Source organism: Juglans microcarpa x Juglans regia, chromosome 5D (genome assembly GCF_004785595.1).
Source record: "Juglans microcarpa x Juglans regia isolate MS1-56 chromosome 5D, Jm3101_v1.0, whole genome shotgun sequence".
Classification (NCBI taxonomy): Eukaryota; Viridiplantae; Streptophyta; class Magnoliopsida; order Fagales; family Juglandaceae; genus Juglans; species Juglans microcarpa x Juglans regia.
In genome coordinates, this window is record NC_054602.1 from 8,717,262 (window position 1) to 8,739,412 (window position 22,151).

Sequence of the window (22,151 nt, forward strand, 5' to 3'; positions counted from 1 at the left end):
GTCCCAGTGAATCTTGTGCTAGGCAGGCACTGGAAGAGCAACAAATGGGAAATATTCTCTGTTGAAGTTCTTATGTTGCTTTGGAAGAAAACGCTTATGCATACGGATCATGTTTGCATCAGGCTTTACCTCCTGCTTTTATTGATTCAACCCTTCAGATCTCTCAGAAGCTGCAGGACCTTCTAGTCTAAGATAGTCGTAGAGGATTCCGCAGAGTGCATCTCCTCCCCTGGCCAGCGTCAGAAATATGTTGTTAACTTGTTATCTCCCTTGACCAGCAACGATGAGGAAATGTCGATGCAAAACAGCCGGTACAGTCCACGAGTTCCATGTCTACAAACCGTGTTATCTGTCCCTAAGTTCATAATTTGGAAGACCAGTTGTTCTTTATCCATGTTATTGACATATGGGCCTGCAACACAATATCAAAGGCAAAAACTAGTAGAAGTTTGCTACGAGTTAGGAATGCGTACGAAATAGATCGTTATTAACTTTCACGAGATTTCGAGTGCTTACCAAATATACTCGGGTGCAACACTTCACACAAAAAACCGAGCGATAGACAGGTCATGTTGCTGTACTGGTCTTTTTTGCCCCAAATTACATGTGTAAGTGCTCTAGTAGTTTGAAGGATTTATCACAATTTCCGATGTTTTACTTACCTGAAGATCAGTGCGGGTAGCTGATGCAATGGCCAATCGCAGCTTGTAAATTCCACTCGTTAGGGAATCAAGCTTGAACTGTATTTTCCATGTTGTTTGAAGATACTTGCTGTCTGCTCCTCTCCTGTAAAAGTTCACTCTTCTTGTCAAGGCACAACGTTTTACTTTTGAGAGAGAGAGAGAGAGAGAGAGAGAGAGCTTTGACTCTCATTTTCATATAGGTGAAGGGTTTTTACATTAGCTCCTAAAGAAATAGTAAAAGAGAGAAGGAAACACCTGCCTACATGGGCAAAGAACCAGTCTTTCTTTGGATCACTGATACCTATAGTGAAAACCTGATCAAATTCCGGATGTGTGTCAGTGTATCTGTCCCACAAGCCGTATTGCCTGAACCTATATTTTGGTACACAGGAAGGTTGAGTATAAATCATGTTTAATTCTCTCCACCAACTTAAAGCAATACATAGGACTATCAGAGAGGCAAGTCAACAGCTTCTTACTTCTCAGGGCTATTAAGAAATAACTTGTTGACATACATCAGATTCACATCAGGAACGAAGTAACCAATAGCTATACGATCAGGGAAGCCAAATTCCCATATGGTAGGAACATCTCTGAGGGGAACAAAGGTCAAATTGCCAAGTTGTGTTTGTGACCCTGAGCGAGTGAGAACATTAAATTTCTTCATGTGATTTGTTACATGGTCCTCAATCAGCCAGCGGAAAACCAAACTTTTTTTCAGTAAATTTACAAGTGGATGGGATCAATGAGCTTGAGCAACTTCTCATTCAAGGAAGAACACAGGAGTTATGTGAACAGTACCTGCAGAGATGCTAACCTGTGCTTTATCAAAGTAGTCACCGATGAAACCAGGAACCCAGCCATGGAGTCCATAGACACCAGGGATTACATTCTTGATTATGAAACTTGCATTTGAATCTGTTTGAACCCAAAACTGATAATCCTACACGCAAGAGAAACATTTAACTTTCAAATTTACCATATAAATGTAACCAAATTAGAAATTTATAACAATGAAAGATCAGTCGTGCCAAAAGAAAGAGTTCAGTTAGTTATTTATTACCTTGCTTTGTGTCTGCCAGGCTCCTTCAGTGCTTGCAACCGATAGACCAACGTAAGCGTACTTGGCAGGGATAAGAGAGGTAGAAACGTATCTGGGATGAATGTTTACAATGTGAATGAGCTGCAGTCAGCCTAAGGACCATCGATGCTATGAATTGGATTATCATGCAGCAAGACATTCCCATGGTCAAGAATTCACTACCTGTCTTCAACAAGCAGTCTTCCTGAAGCTGAGCCGCGTTCTTTAGCTTTGAGATAATAAGGTGATGAGACAAAATCATATGGCCAGGCCATCTCTTCACGCAGTCTCTAAGATGACAAAATCATGAGAACAACCCCATTATTAAATGTTCAATTTTGAGGTTTTAGCACACAGAATAACTCCACAGAAAAACCTCGATGTAACACAATATATTTCATGGTCTAGTGAATTTATGCCGTCACAATCTTTTTAGACCATTTAACTAACTAAGGTGGAAGTCTAAGGAAAACAAGGCTGAGTTTAATCACAAGAGGGCCACGATATATTGTTTTGCACTTGAAAGCCAGATATGGACGAATAAAATGTATTGATGATGATGATGATACAATGACAAGGTACCTGCTTTTTTGCGTCCGTTTGGAGATTGATGTCATATTTCAATATATCATGGTACTTCTCTTGTTCGAGGATTTTTGAAAGATATCTATTGGCAACTTGGAGCCATCCCACAAATTCTTAACAATACTGTTTCAAATAATTTGAGATGATCTGCTTCTCCTTTTCCTGAAAAAAAAAAAGAAACAAAAAGATGATCTGTAACTTCTTGCAATTTTAGAGTGACAAATTTACAGCAAGACAAGCTGGACCCGTGTGGACAGCGAGGTTTTGCTTGGTAGGACCGCCGTTTCGAAACTCATGGCTGGGAAAGATGACCCAGAATCCTACATTCATGGGACCAGAACTTATCCATCCATGGACTCCACCATCTTTGTTGTCCATTGAATATTGGTACTTATCATCAACCTGCTGCATGCATCAACACACAAGATAATCTATTTCTATCTATTTCATTTTGGTTATTGGAAACGAGTGCATCCATCCAAGCACAAAAACTCACAACAGACACTTTAGTTATATGCACCTCGCCTTTGAGATCTGGATTAATGGGATTTATCAGCAAAACTGACTCTGGTACAATTAGTTATATGCCTCTACCTGACAGTAGATCTTCTGGCATTGGCATTATCCTTTGCTTCTCATCAGAAATTGCCATATAATGAAACCTACTCCAGTTTCATGAGGGACTCGGTTAACGTATATAAAAACAAGCACCAGACTTAGAAGCCCAAATAGATAAGATGTAAATTGTACTTTTCTCTTCGCAACTAAACACCATCCTTGTCTGAGCAAGATCAATGGCTTGACATCCAGGAGGATGCTCATAAATTGCATAGCAGTGGAAGCCTGAAACGCCACTTTTTAACATGTACCTAAAGAGTGTATTGTATATTAAAAACTTGAAAAACTTTAGTAGAAATCCTGAAGGAATTTTTTTTTTGTATGAATATACAAACCTTGTGTCCACAATTAGCGGCAACTTGGTTCCTGGAGTTGATGGATCATATGTACTCTTGAATGAAACCTCTAAATGGTCATTTCTCATATGGATGACACTATACTCTGCCCCACGTAGTCTGTGTTACAGAAAAGAACAAGCTCACGTTTTTCTTTGCCATAAGAGAAATGGATGCTTCTTCCCTTCTATGTTTGCTCTCTATGCTCTACACTCAATGAAGAGATCAATGCATTGATTGAAGATCTGATGAACTATGGGAATTAGTATATACCTCAAGTATCAGTATCCATAGTTTTAACCTTTTCTTATGTTACAAAAATGGATAGGCATCTTGTTAGTTTCACTTTTATATTAGTTCTTATATTTAGAGAGTTCTATGCCGAAAAAGTTTCTTAAAGAGCATTAGCTGTCAATGATTTCTTGGTCCTTTCTTGGAAGTGACAATGACAAAAAAATAAAAGATCTGCTGAAATGTCGTTTTTTGTTGGAGCGACGGGAGCAGACAAAGCAGTGGAATGGAAAGTTAGAAAGCAATTTAAAAAAATGCGGTGAGCGTGGATCGAACACGCGACCTTCAGATCTTCAGTCTGACGCTCTCCCAACTGAGCTATCCCCGCCTTTTGGAGTCGAATTTTAGGCTACATTTTACTAATCTCAATCTCAAAATATGCTTCCTCCTGAGATTTGATCCAAAAACCACTAAAACCAACGCAACGTTCAACCCTGAAGAAAATATTGTATATAAAATTTCAATCTAAATGGACTCTGCCCATTATGGCCAAAAGAACAAATGTTTTTTCCAATGACTGTAATTCACAGGCCAACCTCTGAATTTTCATAGACAATCAACATAAAAAGGGCTCTACAGTACTGCTTGAATTGGAGAAAATTATGAAGAGCAGTGGGACAAAAAGTTTTTTTTTATTCATTTTTTTTATACCCTTAAAGATTTTTTTTTTAAATTTACAACATTATTAAAAAATACCTCTTTAATCACTAAATAAATAAAAAATTGCCTGAACCAATCGAGACCCAACTATCGGTAAGAGTAGTATTTTTCAATTATGAATGTTTCTTCTCGGAGAATAGTACAAATAATGTGTCAATAAAAGTCATCAAATTAATAATGGATCCACGCCTAATATAATATGTACTAGCATGACAAAAACCGCTGAAAAACTCAAAAAAAAAAAAAAAAAAAAAAAAAAAAAAAAACAAAAACAAAAACAAAAACAAAACAAAGTTACTATGTTCATGTACCCTTACATGACCTACAGACCTTTCGCAGCGATTTTCTTGGTTGAGGGAAGTTTTACATTTTTCTATATAATAAAACTACGATCATGTAATGCATATTTAGAGTTTAGGGCGTGACATGATAGCTATTGCCTAACACGTTTTAGAATTATATGCAAGTTTCGTATATGATCATTATGATAACAGAATTCTCACTTGTCATCCTTTACATCAATTAGGTATAAACATGTAGGAAGTTCCAATCTAACAACAAAAGGACGAGTAAGTTAGGAAAGGGAGGACTAGGAAGGGAGTGAGAAAGAGAGTTGGGCGAGTGAATATCAATTATGTTGAACATGAAAAGGGAACTATTTAGAAAGAAAGAAGGGGTGGAAAAAGGCGAAAGAATATGATCAACAGATCCATCCAGGTTGCTCATCAACATGGGATGGGTCTATTTTTCACTACTGGCAGTTGGCTTCGATCCATTTACTGTAGAAACACGGATTATAGATGACAGACAACAAGTACAAATTTAAGACCTTCACAACCGCCATCTGTCCTCTTTTTCAGTTCTTAATCTTCTATATATTCTCTCCTTCTCAACTTCATTTCTCATTATCTTTGTTAGTATCTCAGAAAAGATGGATTCTAAGCTTCTTTTGGTGGTGCTTCTCGGTGCACTTATTTGCACTCATGCTAGAGAGCTTGTCAGTCAAAAAGCCGGTACATTTAAAGAGGAGAAGACATTCTTCCACCACTTCCCTGGTTGTGGTGGTGGGCTAGGTGGTGGTTCTGGTGGTCAGGGAGGCTTGGGTGGTGGAGTTGGACTTGGTGGAGGTTCTGGCTTGGGTAGTGGAGTTGGGCTTGGCGGGGGTTCTGGCTTGGGTGGAGGTGGAGGTGGAGGTGGAGGGTTTGGTGGTGGTGGTGGCGGGACTGGAGTAGGTGGTGGCTCAGGTTTTGGAGGTGGAGCTGGAGGTGGCTTTGGGTCTGGAGCTGGAGGGCTAGGAGGTGGCAGTGGAGGGTTTGGAGGCGGTGGTGGCAGTGACTCACTTGGTGGTGGGGCTGGTGGTGGAGGTATCGGAGGTGGATTGCCTTGAGTTCAGAATCTGTCACCAATGCCATTACTAGTTACTTAGTGCTAATGTTTGGTTAATGTTCACAATTATTGATGTACGAGTCATTCTCCAGTTTCATTATCTAATATGATGAGGAATAATTAGGAAACAAGCTGATGTTTTTCTTATTTCCCTACTTATTTTCTTTATATTCGATAAATTAACCCAATAAGTTGGTGTTAAATAATATATGATTTGATTGAATGCTTAATTGTATCCCACGTTGTGAAGAAGAAACAACTCGACCTATTTAAATTGGAAATTAACATGGAATTATGATAAGAAACCAAATGGTGATAGGCAGTTTATGCCATGAAGGCATGAAATGGTGAGACAAATGTTAATGGTGTGGCCAAAGTAATGGGAGCAAGCAAACTTCTGAAATTTGGGATTTGATGCCTAATCCAATGCAATTATCAAGCCTCCATGCAATGCCAATGCGGATTTACATTCTGGGTGGCAGAAGACAAAACCAACCCCTACAAGATGTGTAATCAACCAACTCTTATCTTCTGTCTCACACATACTGCATGTATGAACTACTAGTTGTTGATTGGGTCACAAGTATATATGCATGTCTGGTGTAGTTGAAACTTGAAAGCAAAGTTTTAAATACCGTTTTATACTTACTGGTATGATTGAAATTTATCGTGCATGAACAGTACCTGGCACGGTGGAGATGGGTGCTTCGTATTAGGTTAAATATCGGCCATTTTGGTTAATACCGGCCGGTTTTCGGTATTTCGCCCGTATACAAAATCCGTCTGGAATGAAATTAAAAGTGAATGGCAATATTGTAATTAACAGTGAACTCAAAGAACTTTTTGGTAAATAAGTTTTTCCGAAACTCAAATCCCAAAGGGCTTTTTCGGTTTTTCAATTGTTCCTTAAACCCTTTACGTCAACTCTCTCTCCCAGTTCTTCTCAGTCGGTCAGTCCCCCCTTGCATTTCTCTTAAAATTTACGGTGGAGAACTTTTTCTAAAACTGACAAGGCTCGCCAGTGAAGCCCATCAAACTAACTGCGGGTATCTGGAACTAGGCCCATGAAGGTTTGTCATTCCTATCACAGCCGCCATTGCCAATGCTCGGCGGAGCAGGAGCTGCCCTCCCAAGTCTCCAAGATCACCACAATCAGCAATACATAGATGAAGACGTTATGCAATGCCCTCTCTCTCTTCCCCGACTCTCAGGCTCCCCCGAGAAACATTTCACACCCGACCCAACAAGAAACATCCGGTCTCCAATACTCCCTGCGTTGTCCAATCCCTCCTCAGCCTCGCCTCGGAAGGGAACTCGTGTTTGTCACCCTGATACAGATCGAAAAAGTTCTCAATTGTTTCAGTTCTTCTCAAAGCAATGACATTCGATTGATCAAAGTTATTTTTTAAATTTGATAAAAAATATATGTTTTTTATAATTCTAAAATTTCTTTATTTATAATTTTATATTAAATTAGTCATTAGATTCATTAAAATAATAATATCATATTAAATTTTTAATAATAATATTTAATTTTTTTTTCATATTTTATAATTACACTATCCAAAAAAACCCATTAATTAATAATTAAAGATTAAACTAAAGGTATCCCAGATAGTATGGATAACTTTTTTGCTGTTTAGGAATTAGATGGGAACATTGGGTTTTTTAGTTAATAATATTATATTATATTATTATAACAAATAAAAATTATTGTAACTATAACCCTATAGTATTAATCCTATACCAATTTAATTGGGTTATTATTTAAAGAATAAACTATTATATTACTGCACATTGTTTACGCAGGAAAGAAGTTAGTTTTAGTTTTTATACTAAAATATTATTTTTGATGATGAATAGGTACTTAAAATCATTGTAGCTGAAAGTTCAAACTTTTACATTTTGACGAAGCCAATATAGATGATTTTATCTATATTTTTTCAAATTTTGAAGATGTATTGACTTTTGATGAAGCCAATGTCAATACTTTAATATTCTAACTTTTTCCATTTTTCTGATCTACTTTTTCTCCCAATCTTTTGAAAAGTATAATTGAGGTTTTTTTAATATATATACGTTTTCAAGATTTATATTGTTGTAAATTTGGAATATAATTTATATATATAATTAATTTATATATATATATTATTCTGAAACGGTACATCGAAACAATATCGATATTAAAATATTTTGTTTTAGTGTCTCGATTGAAACAGTCACGAGAAAATTTCAAAACTTTGCTCGAAAGCCCTCCTCTCAATGAATTAGAAATTTCAGTGTTGATTGTTTTGGACGAGGATACTTTATGTCACAAACACATGATACGTTCATTAACAAATGGGAGGAAAGGATATCATAAATTGCAATTATTGGTGGTGAAATTGAATTTGGCTCAAACTCAACACTATGTATTACTTGAATATATTAAGAAATTCTTTAAGATTGAGAGGTACACTTGATTAATCAGTTGGCATCTGTTTTTATCTGAGTTTGGTATTCCAAAAATATAATTTAAGACTGCATTTAAATGTTAAATTGAATTGAGTTGAGTGAAGTCGAATTGAGATGATAAATATTGTTAGAATATTATTTTTTAATATTATTATTATTATTTTAAGATTTGAAAAAGTTAAATTGTTTATTATATTTTATATTGAAATTTGAAAAAGTTATAATGATGGGCTGAGATGGATTTAGGAAGCAAACGAAGTAATATTTTTGTGAAATATGAAGTATTTTGTTTTTATCATTTTACTTGTGAATCTCATTTCTTTTAATATGGTAATGTTATTCTTCAATTTAAATTTGTTAAAGTTGTTTTATTATCAAGTCGGTGTGTAGAACACACATTCACATCACTTAAATGGTAAGATTTGATTTGTAAGATTTAAGTTAAATTTATATTTCCAATCAAATTATACTATAAAAGAACTTTACTATGTATGCTCACACATGAGTTTGAGAATATAATTTTTTAATTTATTATTTTTAGTCACATTAATTGATAATACTGTAATAGAATTTATATGATAATCATTTAAATGTATGGTTATATAAAATATAGCATCAAGTTAATATTGAAAAAAATGATAAACTCAGTATGAAAAGAAATTCTTAAAAACATGATGCAAAAAAAAAAAAAATCATATTTTGGACTAAAGTGTTTTTTTTTTTTTTTTAATATTATTTTGGACTAGAGTTTTGTAAGATAATACAGGAGTACACTTCTTTTTGCTATTCTGGTCCTAGCGCATATTGGACCGGAGCCATCTTGGCCCACTAATTACCAAAAACGAAATTGGTCCAAACCAGGCCCATGACAAGCGAAAACAACCTTCTTCTTTCTCAACCGCCCTAGAATGCCGTTTCACATACTCAAGAGCTCTCCTCTCCTCTTCTCCTCTCCTTCCTCTCACACCGTTCCGAAGCCCCCACAGAGTCCACTTACTGAACCCCAGAAGGAAAAATGGCTGACGTGGTGCAGTACCGGCTCGAGCGCATGGTGGACGAGCTCGACGACCTCGAGATACGAGGCCTCTTTTCGCGCCGGGAGATATCCGAGATCGTTAAGCAGCGCCGCAAGTACGAGTACAGGCTCAAGCGCCCTAGCCCGCTCAAGCAGGACTACCTGGCCTACATCGATTACGAGACTCAGCTGGACTCGCTCCGCCGCCTCAGGAAGAAGTCGGTGGCTCGTGAACTCAAGGCCAAAGGCAACAAGAAGATGAAGCAGTCCATTTCGGACTTCGCCGGCGTCTCCAGGATCGTAGATATTTACCGGCTCGCCGTTATGCGCTTCAAGGGCGATATCGATTTGTGGTTTCGGTATCTTGAGTTTTGCAGGCAGCGAAGGAATGGGAGAATGAAGAAGGTACATAAATTTATTCTCAAACTTTGTTTTTGACACTATTTTGTTGCTGAGAAAGTGAAGGAAAGTAATGCTTTTGATTGTAAAATGAGAAGCTTGAGTTAAATTGAGCTGAAATTTTTAAAATTGGGTCTGTTGTAACGAGCTTTTGTACTTGTTAGCATACTTAATGTTTCTTTCGCTGAGAAAATTAGAGGAGAAGGACACAACGGTTTACGTTTTATCTCTTTATTTTGCATTGGTTGTTAGTTATTGGAAGCTCAAGGGTTCAGCTAATTTGGAAAATTAGACTAAGTGATGACCAGATTTTTGCTCTATTGTGTATAAAAAATTCAAACCTTTGATGCCCCTATTTGGTTTCTGATAAATTGGAGTTAGAGAGACTGAATGTGAAACTGTATGCGATATATACGTTAGTAATTTTTTTGATGGGAACCTGAGGGGTAGCTCAGCTGGTCCGGCCTTGGGTTTGCTCTCCAATGGTCACCAATTTGAGTCCCCTTAGGGCCACTGGAAGTTTACCTGATCCTTAACTTCAAGGCCCGTGGGATTAGTTGGGGTGCGTGCAAGCTGGCCTAGACATCCTCGGTTATAAAAAAAAAAAAAAAAAAAAAAAGTAATTTTTCTGATGGGTAAAATCATGGATAAACTAAAAAGAAAAATGGCGGCGATCGTAGTGGCATTCGTATTAATCCCATTGAGTTTATGAATTGATTTACAACCAATCCATTTGGCAGCATTATGTTTAGTCAAGTGTAACTCAGAGTTTGTGCCAATCATAACAGTTGAGGAAGAGTTCTCTTACTCCATGTTCTGACGAAATATTACTCCTCTCGAGAACTTTTGCAGGTCTTGGCCCAGGTAATTAGGTTTCATCCAAAGGTCCCCGGAGTTTGGATTTATGCTGCAGCATGGGAATTTGACCATAACTTAAATGTTGCAGCTGCTCGTGCTCTCATGCAGAGCGGTTTGAGAGTCTGCCCAACTTCAGAAGAACTGTGGGTCGAATATCTTCGGATGGAACTCACTTACCTTAATAAGTTAAAAGCCCGGAAGGTTGCACTTGGAGAGGATAAGGGAACTCTGGTCCATGATGATAGACTTGCTGATGAAAAACAGTGGAGAGACGAAAACAAGGATTTGTTTATGTCCCTTAAAGATGAAGAAATAAATAACGATAAGAATGTTGACGAGGAGGAGTCAAAGATGAAATTAGATTTGTTTCGACAACAAGGTTTGAGTGTTCTAAGAACTATCTATAATGCCGCAGTCAAAGCTCTCCCTTCTAGTTTTAGCCTGAGAAAGCAGTTGTTTGAAATATTGGAAGCAATGGACCTATCACAGTCAGAAGATATATGTAAGGAGATGCTAAATGACCTGAAGAGAGACTTTTCGACAGATCCAGAATATTGGGATTGGCTTGCAAGCCTTAGATTTGCTGATGCTAAAAGTGCACCAGGGATGAACGAAGAAGAAATTGTTCTTTCCCAGGCACAAAAAGCAATTGAGGTACAAAGGCTTGTGAACTGCTGAAATCATGAACCAATAAAATTTTCATATGTTGTATGAATAATAGCTCCTGCTTTATTGATAAATGTACAAACACCTGAGGTACCATACAATGAAATTGAAATGGACATATATACATCTTCTGATTTATTCCTATATAAATTTAATGGTCACCTTTGATGCTTTGCCATGTGCAGGTTTACGAGGAGGCTTTAAAATTCGTACCTTCAGCCAAAATGTTTAATCTGTATGCAAAGTTTTTGATGGGTATAATTGATCCCCAAAAAGAAGAAAACCAACATTCTGAGCTATCCATTCATACTGTAGACTATAGTTCACATCTCTTGATGGTATATGAGAAGGTTGAAACAATGGGTTGTATTACTGAGGATCTTGCTTGCCAACATATTTCATTTTCTTTGCAATTGGGAAGATTGGATGAAGCCAGAAAACTGGCAGAAAAGTATTGCAGTGGAAATTTGTCAGATTCAGTGCAGTTATGGGTATTAAGGGTCTCGATAGAGATTAGATGCGTAACAAAGGATTCTCCTTCTCTAAGTAAAGCTGATCTGCTATCCATTTATGAACTCCTAACAAAAATCTTGAAAAAAGTGCCTGTTTCAAAAGCTGAAAGCTTATGGCTAATGGTATGTATTATTTACCCACGTACTTTGGCCTTATGTTCTGTTGAAATTCAATTATTATAAGTATGAGACAGCATTTGTTTCGTTGTGTGACTTAAATCTTCAGAATTTTGACTTGGTCAGCTCTAAACCTTTGGCACAAAGCTGTTATTAATGAAATTGACATTTGGTCAACTCAATGGCTTAACCAGCTACTGCCTGATATAAATATCTTTGAACTAATTATAAGAAGTGATTTGTCTTAGCTCTTAGTAATTTGTAGCACTGGTTTCATGAGACCTCAAATAAAATATTTTCTGATGTTTTCAGATCAGTATCTTAAATGTGAACAGCTTGGGGCTTGAGTCCTAGTTGTAAACAATTGTGTTAATTGTTCATGTTGTACCAAATCAACTTGGACTGGATCTTTTATATATACTAATTCATATAATTTTGATTGGAAGATACTTACCAAAAAAATCATTTTGATTGGAAGATGTAATATGTTTCTCTCACATCATCTCATATTGCAGGCCCTGAAGTTCTTTGCGAATCACAAGCATATTTTTGACAAGCTGGTAGAGATGTCTCTTGTTTCATTAGCTAGAGATGGTGGCAGCGAAGATGGATTTTCCCTCTCCGCTGCTATTGTAAATTATGTTCTTCCTAAGGATGGGATTCAGTGTGCAAGAGAGATGTATAAGCAGTATGTCGAGAGATCATGAGCTCCCTAGCTTTTATTTTAAGAATTAAATCGAAATATAAATTATCTGACTGTGCTAAATTACACTCCATGTATTGGTGCATCCTTTTAGTAATCTTACTTCATGCAGTTGCTATAAATTTAAAGTTTCTGAACTTTACTCTGTTTCAACTGCAGATTTCTTGCTTTACGGCGTCCTGGTCTTGCTTTATACAGAAACTGCATCGAATTAGAATCAAATCTTGCATCTGTCGGCGATAAAGATGGCCTTGTAAATGCCCGGAAATTATATGAATCCGCACTTGCAACTTTCGACCAAAATGCGAGCTTGTGGCAAGGTTACTATTCACTGGAGACTAAGGTAAACTTTTCTCTACTATCTTTGATGGGTGGGGAGTGCAATTTATTTATTCTAGAAGCTGAGCTATATGCCATACAATGAGCTTGAGAAGTACAACAGCATCCTTAATTGCGGCTCACTAGCTTAGCATAACAATCTTACATTTCGACCTCTGCAATTTTCACTTTCAAATATCAAAGCTCGAGAATTACCTTTTAAAAAGTCTTTTGGTCGAGTGAATTATTGCTTGAAAATTCAGATAGGTGCACCCTCCAGTACTGAGCTCATCAGTAAAGTTTCTGCGGTACTTGTATCCCAATGGGAAGAGAGTTTCTAGTTTATTTATATATTGTTATAGGCACCATTCAAATTTATCGATATTTAAATGATTTTTTTTTTTTTTACAAGAAAGAACTGTTTTATGTCGTAGAATATAGTCACGAGTTTGTTCTTTGTTTCCCTACTTCTAAACAGATGGGAACATCAGAAACAGCAAGTGCTGTTCATTGGCGTGCACTGAAGACTCTAAAAGACACAACTGCACTCGTTACATCTGCGGACTTATGATAATTTCTCAATTTTGATCTCTTTTCTATTATTTGATTGTATTTTCAGACGCAGATAAATGAGACTAATGGCCGGTTTACACCCTCTAGCATCAAAAGTGAGCAAATTATATTTTCTTTTCCATCTGTGAGTTATGTACGCGTGTGCATTGGCCCTCTTGCCCCCATGTCTGTCGACAGAAAGAAGGGGAGGCGAGTGTATTTTTCTTGGCTCAAAACCAGCTGTTCAGCAAGTGTCGCATAACACATGCAATATAAAACCCAAGCACGTATAATTGCTTTCTTCCAAAACCATGGCGTCATCACAATAACACCCAAGAAAAGATATATCATACATCATAAGAAAATCAGCAGTACATGCAATATTTTCAGGGAAAAAGTATACATGGAGAATTTATTTCAACTTGTGAAAGCAATGCTGCACTTTTCTTTTTGGACAGACCATTACGATTCGCTAACTTATAATTTCAAATCGAATTAGAAGCATGACTTCGGCTCCAAGGAAAATGGGAAATTTCGCAAATTATGTTGAACTATACTCTAGGCCACTGTGGACTCACCACCTGCACAAGTCGACAAGTTAATCAAATGCACATTCACTATATTCAATCAGAAACAACAGAAATGGTTTTACAAGCACCATAGAAAAACTTGAGTAGAAATGAAAGTAAAGGTCCGCCATCCTCCACAAAGCAACTTCTAACATCAAGATTCAAGAACCAATTGATTGCCTGGAGATAGACCAATAACACATAGGGCCAAGGTCTTTATGCTTCTCAGTTCTAGATCATCAAAGACAGTAGACCTAATATCATCATTGATCCTCTTCTACCATTCATTGGAAAAACCAGTTCTCAATAGCTAACCTCAAGTGTGCTAAACACTAATCGCATTCGGCTAGCAACGACCGATGGCTCCTCAGCTCGCCCAACTACTGCCATTTGTTCTAGTTGAAGAGTCTTTACCGGAAGCCTTCATCAAACATAAGTAATGATTAGCTAAAAAGGGTTCTGAGGCCATGCTGAATGCAGGATTTAATTCTCCAAAAGCAATTAAATAATCAATGATTCAGGTGCCAGGGGCATGAGCAGAGAGTTACAATCTACACACGTGAAAAATATCAAAGAGGCAGGTTTTAAGTGCAAAGTTGCCATATCCTGAGAAGAAGAGTTACTTTAAATTTCATAGATAAAAAGATGGCAGGCTTCATCCATTTCCGGGGAAGCTGCCTGCCTGGTTACCATAATACAAACACACTTGATAATGCTCAAGCAAGTTAGAGATGATATTAAATATGCTGAAAGCACCTCACCATGCCATTCCTCTCATAAAGTATGCATTTGCTATAACAGCACAAAAGCCTTTCCACTGAAGCCTCACTTCATCTGACACTGGAGGCGTAGATGACCATCTAACAATAGTTGGTTGTGGTGTACACAAGATGGTGATGAATATGATACTTAGCCACAGAATGCACTCATCAACCTGCATTGTGAAATAGAATTAAAAAAATATACGAGATTACAATCCCCAAATCATTCAACAGATCTAGTGACCACCTAAAAATCATAACAAGTGTAACTTCTCCATCACAGAGGGTGTACTGTAGTTTGCATCTTGAACACAAATCCATGATCAAGTTTATTAACAAAAAATGTTTCTTTGGTCTGCAATCGACTAAGATGAGCCTCTTTGTTTCAGACAACCTGATTAAAATCTATTACAATGATGAAAACCATAATCCTTGGGAAAAAATATAAATTGTGAAAGTATATGCTCAAGAGTCACGCCATGAAAAATAGTTCTTGCTGAAGTATGGAGAAGTAACTTACCTCTTCCGAGATAATCTTGGATTTCAAACTAGTGATTCCACCATAACTTTGCATCGATTCAATTTCGACACCAGATTCCTTCATATCATTAAGTTCCTTCCTTAATCCTTCATCAGTACAGCCCAGTGCATACGCATTCACTCCAGCACTGATGAACTCCTGCTATAATTTACCAAACGCATTTTTTGGAAAAAAGGCATTAAAATATTGCCTAAAGAACAGAACAAGCAAACTAATGAATATACTTTTAGGTTGTCACCGCCTCCCCGGTCAACAGCATTCTTGTATCGCTTAAACAGACTGATTGCTATGTTGCGTGATGATCGGTATTCATCATCATCGGCTGAAATTGATTCGTGCAACCGGCACTATGATACATAATAAGGCACTAAATATATCAAGCACTTAAATAGAACCTCAAAACTTCGAGAGATGAAAGGAAAAAAATAAGTTCAGCAAGTAGTTTTTGCTCAATTACCAGCCATCTCTTTGGAGCTACATGGTGTAATAAATGATGGGTCTTAAGTTGATCACGGTGTTTCCAGGAAAATGAGGAATTATGAATGACATTATTACATGGGTTTCTTAATACGCTGGGACAGACTGAAGTGATATTAACCAAGGGATTCACATGGCTAATCTTGCACGGAGATGCTTCATGCGATGTTATGGCTCCCGAAGCGTACAGCATCACCATGATTGGACCATGATAATTAACACCTTCGATAAGCAAAGCTGAATCACGTACACCAAACTATAAGGCGAAAAAGGAAGAGTAAACACCAAGCAAATACCAGAAGAGGGAAACCCAACAAAGACTTAATTTTTCTACTTGCCCAATTCGCCAAAATTTAGCAAATCAACTGGGTCCATCCAATCTTATGAAAAAATCTCCTATAAAAGGTAGCATGTTTGTTCGGGTGAAAAAAACCCAACAAGTTGCATACCAAAAATATAAACCCAGCAAATTAAGATTTAGGACTACAAAAACAAGAATGAAAGCAAAGGTGGATATGACTTACCCTTTTAGGGTCCAAATGACCTCGTTTGGAAAGAAAATAACTGAAAAAAGAAGCAGTCAAGAACCAGCAAGTACCAAAGAGAAAGGTTCACAGAGAGAGAGAGAGAGAGAATAAACAGCAGTAAGGGATTGAAAAAGAATCAGTTGTAAGGTTGTGGAAGTTGCTGAAGCAAAGCCACCAATTTTTTGAATGGCTGCGGAGATTCTCTGCTCTAGAATCTAATATAAGCCCGACAAAAACCTGAATTGCCTTGCGAAATTATTTTTGCTTATTTCTGCTTGCTTAGGCAGACGAGCCAGCCCTCGGATTGGTCCATAGCCCCCAATCAGTGACAAACAAAACAAAACATTGGTGGATGTCAATTTATCATATTTTACTCGTCAAAAATAGCTACTATATAATCTTTCCACAAATGTTTAATATTAGAAAAATGTTATTTTATCCGCTCAATTTATCCTCTGATTTTAATATCTCATATATTTTAATTTTTTTACTTAATAGTTAAAGAAGTAACTATTAGTATATTGATATTTTTTAAAAATATTTTAAAATAATAAAAAAAATATGAAAAAAAATTGAAAAAGAAGAAGAAGATGATTTTGGCATAGCGTTCACTTGGAGCCAGCTACTTTGAGCGATAGAGTAGCACTGCTCTTAATATTAATATATGATTTTTAAAACTTTATTTAGCTTAGATAGGTAATAATTAAAAAAGGAATTTCTTTTATTAAAAATCGTATAAAAATTATGCAATAGATGTGTTATATTTAAATAACGAGTAATGCTAAATATAAGTCTTAAATATATAAGTTTTGTACAAAATTTTTGTAAAAATGTAAGTTTCATCGAGAAAAAGTGAAATTTTCACACTTTTCTACAATGAAGTCAATTTTTTTTAATAAAGAATTTATACGAGACTTGTGCAATTAAGACTTGTATATATCATAACTTATGCCAAATATGCCTGCAAGATTTTGTCAGCATTGCCTTTTGTTCATCACCATATTTTTAAATTTTATTTTACAATTTTTATGAGATGATGGCAATTGTTTAGATTTAACTCTGTTGACCTTTTGTCAAGTTCCTTTAGACAGATGGTATAAAATTTGATCTCCAAATAAGGGAAGCATGCTCGAACTCCCACCTCCATTATAAAAAAAAAAAAAAATGCCAATCTTTTCATCGAAATAGATTTTATATTTGAAACTAATTCTAACCATATTCATCATGTGAGGAAGAGATCTATTACATTTTTAAAATTCTTACGATATCCTATCACCTTCTTAATTAATATTATATTACAGTAAGTAATTTTACAATTTTATATCAATCGAGTCAAACTTACACGACTTCAAATTTGTTTAATAAATGAGCTTTTGCTCATGCTCAATCCGTTTTTTGCTGAACAAATTTTGAAGCTTTGCTCTCTCTCAATTCGTTTGTAAACAAATTGAATTCAAATTGATATTATATTATTAATGAAGAACTCGACCTATTTATAATAACTCTGATTTATTTATAATTACTCTTAATTATATAGAGTTGGTATGCCATTATGCATTTGGTGCGCACACACACACACCTGTGGAAAAAGAAAGAGACCTTCAAGCTCAAATGCTATTACCATGTCTTTTTTTGACTGCATATTCTCTTCCAAAAAAAAAAAGTAAGATTTATTATTAAAAAAATGATATTTTTATGTGAATTTTAGATTGAGAAATGATATTTAGAGTCAAGGAGTATCTCTTTAAAATAAATAAATAAATAAATATGAGATCCACATTAAAAAAAAAACTTTTTTTAATAACAGACCTCATTTTTTTTAAAAGGATTACACAATGCATACATATTCTATAACTATATCTAATATTACTCTTTAACTGCTCACGTATGACCACCTACTACAATCTCACTTGCCCAGTTTTTTGTCCCAAATAACACAAAAAAGAAAGCCAAATATTAACATGCCAATACCTCTTTTCACCAACTTGATTAGTTAAAGCAATACCTCCCAATTCAAAACTGAAGTATTTTGTTTCCTTCCCTTCCCTCCACAGCGATCTCTCAACAAACTTATAGGTGTTCTGTCACTTATTTTGATTTTTTGAATTTGACTCCTCTAAGATACAACAAATACTCCTTATTTAACCTCCCACTTCAAAATCTATGTAATCTTATATACTAATTATTCATAAGAGTTATAGGCTTTACAATACCAAATACACACCACCTAAATGTGGAACCCAATATAGTAATAAAACAAAGCATTTTTTATATTAACTGATGCGAAAGTTTTCTAATTGGGCTATAAAAATATTTTGCCATTCACATGAAAGACTAGAAATCTCAATTACTATTTATAGTTAAATCAATCAAGTTTTAGCGTTTAACTTGTAATCTAAGTTTGTTTTTATGTCTCTAATTAAATCTCCTATGCTCTTTTAATTTTTAATATTGTATAATGTTAAATACAATTTCAGATTATGCAAATCATGTGTATTTTTTTTTTTTAAAAAGTAACATCTATTATTAAAAAATAATTTTTTTAAAATAAATTTTAGATTTATTTTTTATTTTTTTAAAATGTACAATACCTACCCACCCTGTATCTACGAATATCATTTCTGTTTAATTATTAGTTTTGTTCGAAAAAAAAAAAAAACCCCTGTAAACTCGTCTTGTGGAGTACCAAAATGGGAGTCCCAAATAATCGAGGTACGGCGAGTTGACATCCGAACGCGAAGAGAGAGAGAGAGAGAGAGAGAGAGAGAGAGATGAGGTGTGGTCGTCTGGTAGTGATACTACCACTCGCTAACGATGGGGTTTTGTTGGATGTCTCCATGTGGAAGAGAAACCCTTTCCTGATTTTCCTCCACCCACTAGGCCATTACCCACCAAACCCTTCTAATATTTTTCCCTTTTATTTTTAACCTGGCTTATCGGTATATATGTGTATATCCATGCATATATAAAAGAAACGTCCTTATTTAGTGCAAGAGATGCTCTTTCGGGCTCTCAGATTTGCTCGTTCTTGAGATAGCAGAGGCGGAAGAAGAGAACCCGTATTTGTAAGTGTTTTTCCCTTCAATGTTTTCTGGTTTTGTTCAGTAATGATCTTTGCTCTTGAGGCGTACCCTTTTTTTCTTATATGAGATTAGAAGATCTGTGTGATTGGTTGCTTACTCAAATGAGGTTGTGGAGAAACAGTATTGAGATCCAGATGACTGGTTGCACTGTCTATTGTTTGAAAGACTGTCATTGATTCGTTTGCTATATGTATCTGTATTGGATTATACGGTTTTTTCAATGGCACTTTTTGGTGGTTTTCATTTCATCCGAGCGAACTTCCCAATGACGATTATATGAGATTTTATTGAGCGATGGTCGGGGGAGATTTTATTGATGTTTTTCTTGTACACGGCGTTTGAATGTTCTTTGGGAGCTGATTCGATAAAATGATGCATTCATGTTGTTTGAAATGAGGCCACTGTATTCCAGATGGCAGAGGATGATAATATGACAATTTGCATCTATGACTTTCATAACTTATATCACTTCTATATCGTCGTGGTGATTATGGTCATGTTCTCAACGTAATGCTACCAACTAGTCCCTGCAAAATGCGGTATATAGAGGCTGTGGATTTAGTTTCCACCAAACATCAAACATAATAATAATAATTATGATAATAATTACCATTAATCAAAATATTGCACTAAGTTTTGCACATCCTTTGAAAACAGAGTAGTCTGATCTTGGGTTATTGAGACCTTGAGACATATACGTGATTGTTTGGTTTCTGTTTTGAAGCCATTGGCATTTTATTAGTGACGATTTTGATGATTTAATCTGTCTCTAAAACTTCCTCCAATTTTATTCATTAGGTAATTTTTGCTAAGAAGATGAGAGGCGGGGGTTTGTGGCAACTTGGGCAATCATTAACCCGTCGGCTTGCTCAGGCTGATAAGAAGACTGTCGCTCGTCGATACTTTTCTGCAGAATCAGATCTGAAAAAGACAGTTCTTCATGACTTCCATGTTGCTAATGGCGGGAAGATGGTGCCCTTTGCTGGATGGAGCATGCCCATCCAATACAAGGACTCAATCATGGATTCTACTCTGAATTGTAGGCAGAATGGCAGCCTTTTTGATGTCTCTCATATGTGCGGGTTGAGCCTCAAGGGAAAGGACTGCATACCTTTCCTCGAAAAGCTTGTCATTGCTGATGTTGCTGGGCTACCCCAGGAACTGGGTCGCTAACTGTCTTTACAAATGAGAAGGGAGGAGCAATTGATGATTCAGTGATTACCAAGGTGCAGGACGACCACATATACCTGGTTGTCAATGCAGGGTGTAGGGATAAGGATCTGGCTCACATTGAGGAGCATATGAAAATATTCAAGGCCAAAGGTGGGGATGTCTCTTGGCACATCCATGACGAGAGGTCTCTTCTAGCTCTCCAGGTTAATCCTAGATTTCTTTTATCACGTTTTCCTATATCTTAGCTTGGCTGAAAAACTTGGATTATATCTGCCTATAAGTCATTCAAACCCTATGATTTTTTGAAATGAAGTGTGCTAATGCTTGCATTTTGATTAAAAGATTGTGCTTCTTTAGCTATTTGAAAATTCCATTAAGTGACATGTATACTTTGTAAATAGTTTTATTTGATTTATCTGGTGCAGGGTCCTCTGGCTGGCCCGGTTCTTCAGCACCTGACAAAAGAGAACTTGAGCAAGGTATTCTTTGGGGAGTTCCGTATCTTGGATATCAATGGAGTGCAGTGCTTTCTAACTAGGACAGGGTATGCTTCTTTTTGGCTTATCTTTTCTCTAGTTTAGAAATAGCAATTCACCTTGCATGGTGTGAGCCTTGATACTAAGTTCCTTTCTGTATTTTTAGCTAGTGACAGTTTATTTTATATCAACTTAGTGCTTTGGTAGATGATAGGGTATGCATGCATACTTCTTTGTTGAATGGGAGCATGAGTGAAGCATGATTAAGTGCCCCTTTGTACCAATCCATGTGACATCACAATAAAGCATTGTTATGTCCAAGCTAATGAGAGAACAGGGGACAAATGTCAAAGGTTCCTATCGCCCCGCTTTCCAACCCAAAAAAAAAAAAAAAAACCACAAGAAAAGGAATATACCTTAAATTATTCTCATTTAGGAGAGAGCCACAAAGGAAAGTTTATTAGCCTTGCTTCTTTCCTAAGATTTTCAGGTACACTGGTGAAGATGGTTTTGAAATCTCAGTTCCTTCAGAGCATGCAGTGGATCTTGCCAAAGCAATCTTGGAGAAATCTGAAGGGAAGGTAAGATTGACAGGTCTGGGTGCTAGAGACAGTCTCCGACTTGAAGCTGGCCTCTGTTTATATGGTAACGACATGGAACAACATGTAACTCCTGTTGAGGCAGGACTCACATGGGCCATAGGGAAGAGAAGAAGAGCTGAAGGTGGTTTTCTTGGTGCTGAGGTGATACTTAAGCAACTTGAAGAGGGTCCACCAGTCAGGCGTGTCGGGTTTTTCTCTTCAGGACCACCTCCCAGAAGCCACAGTGAGATTCAGGATGATAAAGGAAAAGGAATTGGGGAAGTCACCAGTGGAGGATTTAGCCCCTGCCTTAAGAAGAATATAGCCATGGGGTATGTGAAATCTGGGTCACACAAGGCAGGCACCAAAGTTAAGATTGTGATTCGAGGAAAGGCATACGATGGGGTTGTCACCAAAATGCCATTTGTACCAACAAAATACTACAAGCCATCCTAATTCATGTTTGGTATATCAACTCAGAATTTTCATTTGGACATATTTTTTTATAAACTTGACTGTTTGTCCATTTCAATTTCCGTTTTCTATTTGCAAGAAGTCGGAGGTGGAATGTACCATTATTTTTTATGAAAGTTCCACAGTTACCACAATCATTTGCAGGGTACATAAGTGGTGGAATGGATTAATATGATGGATTATGATGTTCGTTACTAAATGTATGGGTTCATGATTCATCCAATAAGAGTTCCCCGAGAAATGTTGAAAACAATCA

At 36.5% G+C, this 22,151-nt stretch overlaps 4 protein-coding genes, 1 non-coding gene and 1 pseudogene across 8 annotated transcripts; 3 read left to right on the forward strand and 3 right to left on the reverse strand.

Moving 5' to 3' along the window:
- Positions 1 to 138: 138 nt before the first annotated feature.
- LOC121265639 lies at positions 139 to 5,152 on the reverse strand (annotated as a pseudogene).
- TRNAF-GAA lies at positions 3,849 to 3,921 on the reverse strand. Its single transcript has one exon. It is a non-coding gene; the product is annotated as a tRNA-Phe (tRNA).
- A 2-nt stretch (positions 5,153 to 5,154) lies between the features above and the next one.
- On the forward strand, positions 5,155 to 20,068 carry LOC121264228 (glycine-rich protein 23-like). Its single transcript, XM_041167316.1, has 2 exons — positions 5,155 to 5,617; positions 19,604 to 20,068. Exons 1-2 carry the CDS (start codon positions 5,185 to 5,187, stop codon positions 19,615 to 19,617), a joined length of 447 nt encoding a protein of 148 aa, XP_041023250.1. The 5' UTR covers positions 5,155 to 5,184; the 3' UTR covers positions 19,618 to 20,068.
- On the forward strand, positions 8,992 to 13,373 carry LOC121264220 (U3 small nucleolar RNA-associated protein 6 homolog). The gene is made up of 6 exons (XM_041167304.1): positions 8,992 to 9,513; positions 10,360 to 11,019; positions 11,217 to 11,666; positions 12,176 to 12,348; positions 12,523 to 12,706; positions 13,160 to 13,373. The coding sequence occupies exons 1-6, from the start codon at positions 9,109 to 9,111 to the stop codon at positions 13,250 to 13,252; spliced, it is 1,965 nt and encodes a 654-aa protein (XP_041023238.1). The 5' UTR covers positions 8,992 to 9,108; the 3' UTR covers positions 13,253 to 13,373.
- On the reverse strand, positions 13,591 to 16,298 carry LOC121264227. Of its 4 annotated transcripts, none has more exons than XM_041167312.1 (7): positions 16,106 to 16,298; positions 15,562 to 15,803; positions 15,329 to 15,451; positions 15,084 to 15,245; positions 14,564 to 14,736; positions 14,118 to 14,223; positions 13,591 to 13,814 (listed from the first exon to the last, which is right to left on the reverse strand). In XM_041167312.1, the coding sequence occupies exons 2-7, from the start codon at positions 15,778 to 15,780 to the stop codon at positions 13,785 to 13,787; spliced, it is 813 nt and encodes a 270-aa protein (XP_041023246.1). In that variant the 5' UTR covers positions 15,781 to 15,803; positions 16,106 to 16,298; the 3' UTR covers positions 13,591 to 13,784. The 4 variants fall into 4 exon arrangements, with proteins under 4 accessions (XP_041023246.1, XP_041023245.1, XP_041023249.1 ...); XM_041167311.1 differs by having other exon boundaries at positions 15,562 to 15,818; positions 16,106 to 16,297; XM_041167315.1 differs by having other exon boundaries at positions 15,084 to 15,242; positions 16,106 to 16,296.
- Positions 18,963 to 21,953, forward strand: LOC121264224 (aminomethyltransferase, mitochondrial). The gene is given in 5 exon segments (XM_041167309.1): positions 18,963 to 19,173; positions 19,990 to 20,341; positions 20,344 to 20,567; positions 20,790 to 20,908; positions 21,331 to 21,953. Coding segments are annotated over 4 exon segments (1,224 nt in total). The 5' UTR covers positions 18,963 to 19,173; positions 19,990 to 20,007; the 3' UTR covers positions 21,878 to 21,953.
- Positions 21,954 to 22,151: the final 198 nt, after the last annotated feature.

Coding starts and splice junctions, on each gene's coding strand:
- LOC121264228 (XM_041167316.1), top strand. CDS start 5,185: ATGGATTCTAAGCTTCTTTTGGTGGTGCTTCTCGGTGCACTTATTTGC.
- LOC121264220 (XM_041167304.1), top strand. CDS start 9,109: ATGGCTGACGTGGTGCAGTACCGGCTCGAGCGCATGGTGGACGAGCTC. Junction 11,667..12,175: donor CTGAAAGCTTATGGCTAATG/GTATGTATTATT, acceptor CTCATATTGCAG/GCCCTGAAGTTCTTTGCGAA. Junction 12,349..12,522: donor GCAAGAGAGATGTATAAGCA/GTATGTCGAGAG, acceptor TTTCAACTGCAG/ATTTCTTGCTTTACGGCGTC.
- LOC121264227 (XM_041167312.1), bottom strand. CDS start 15,780: ATGGTGATGCTGTACGCTTCGGGAGCCATAACATCGCATGAAGCATCT. Junction 15,246..15,328: donor GAGGCGGTGACAACCTAAAA/GTATATTCATTA, acceptor GGTAAATTATAG/CAGGAGTTCATCAGTGCTGG. Junction 14,224..14,563: donor TTTATGAGAGGAATGGCATG/GTGAGGTGCTTT, acceptor TGTTTGATGAAG/GCTTCCGGTAAAGACTCTTC.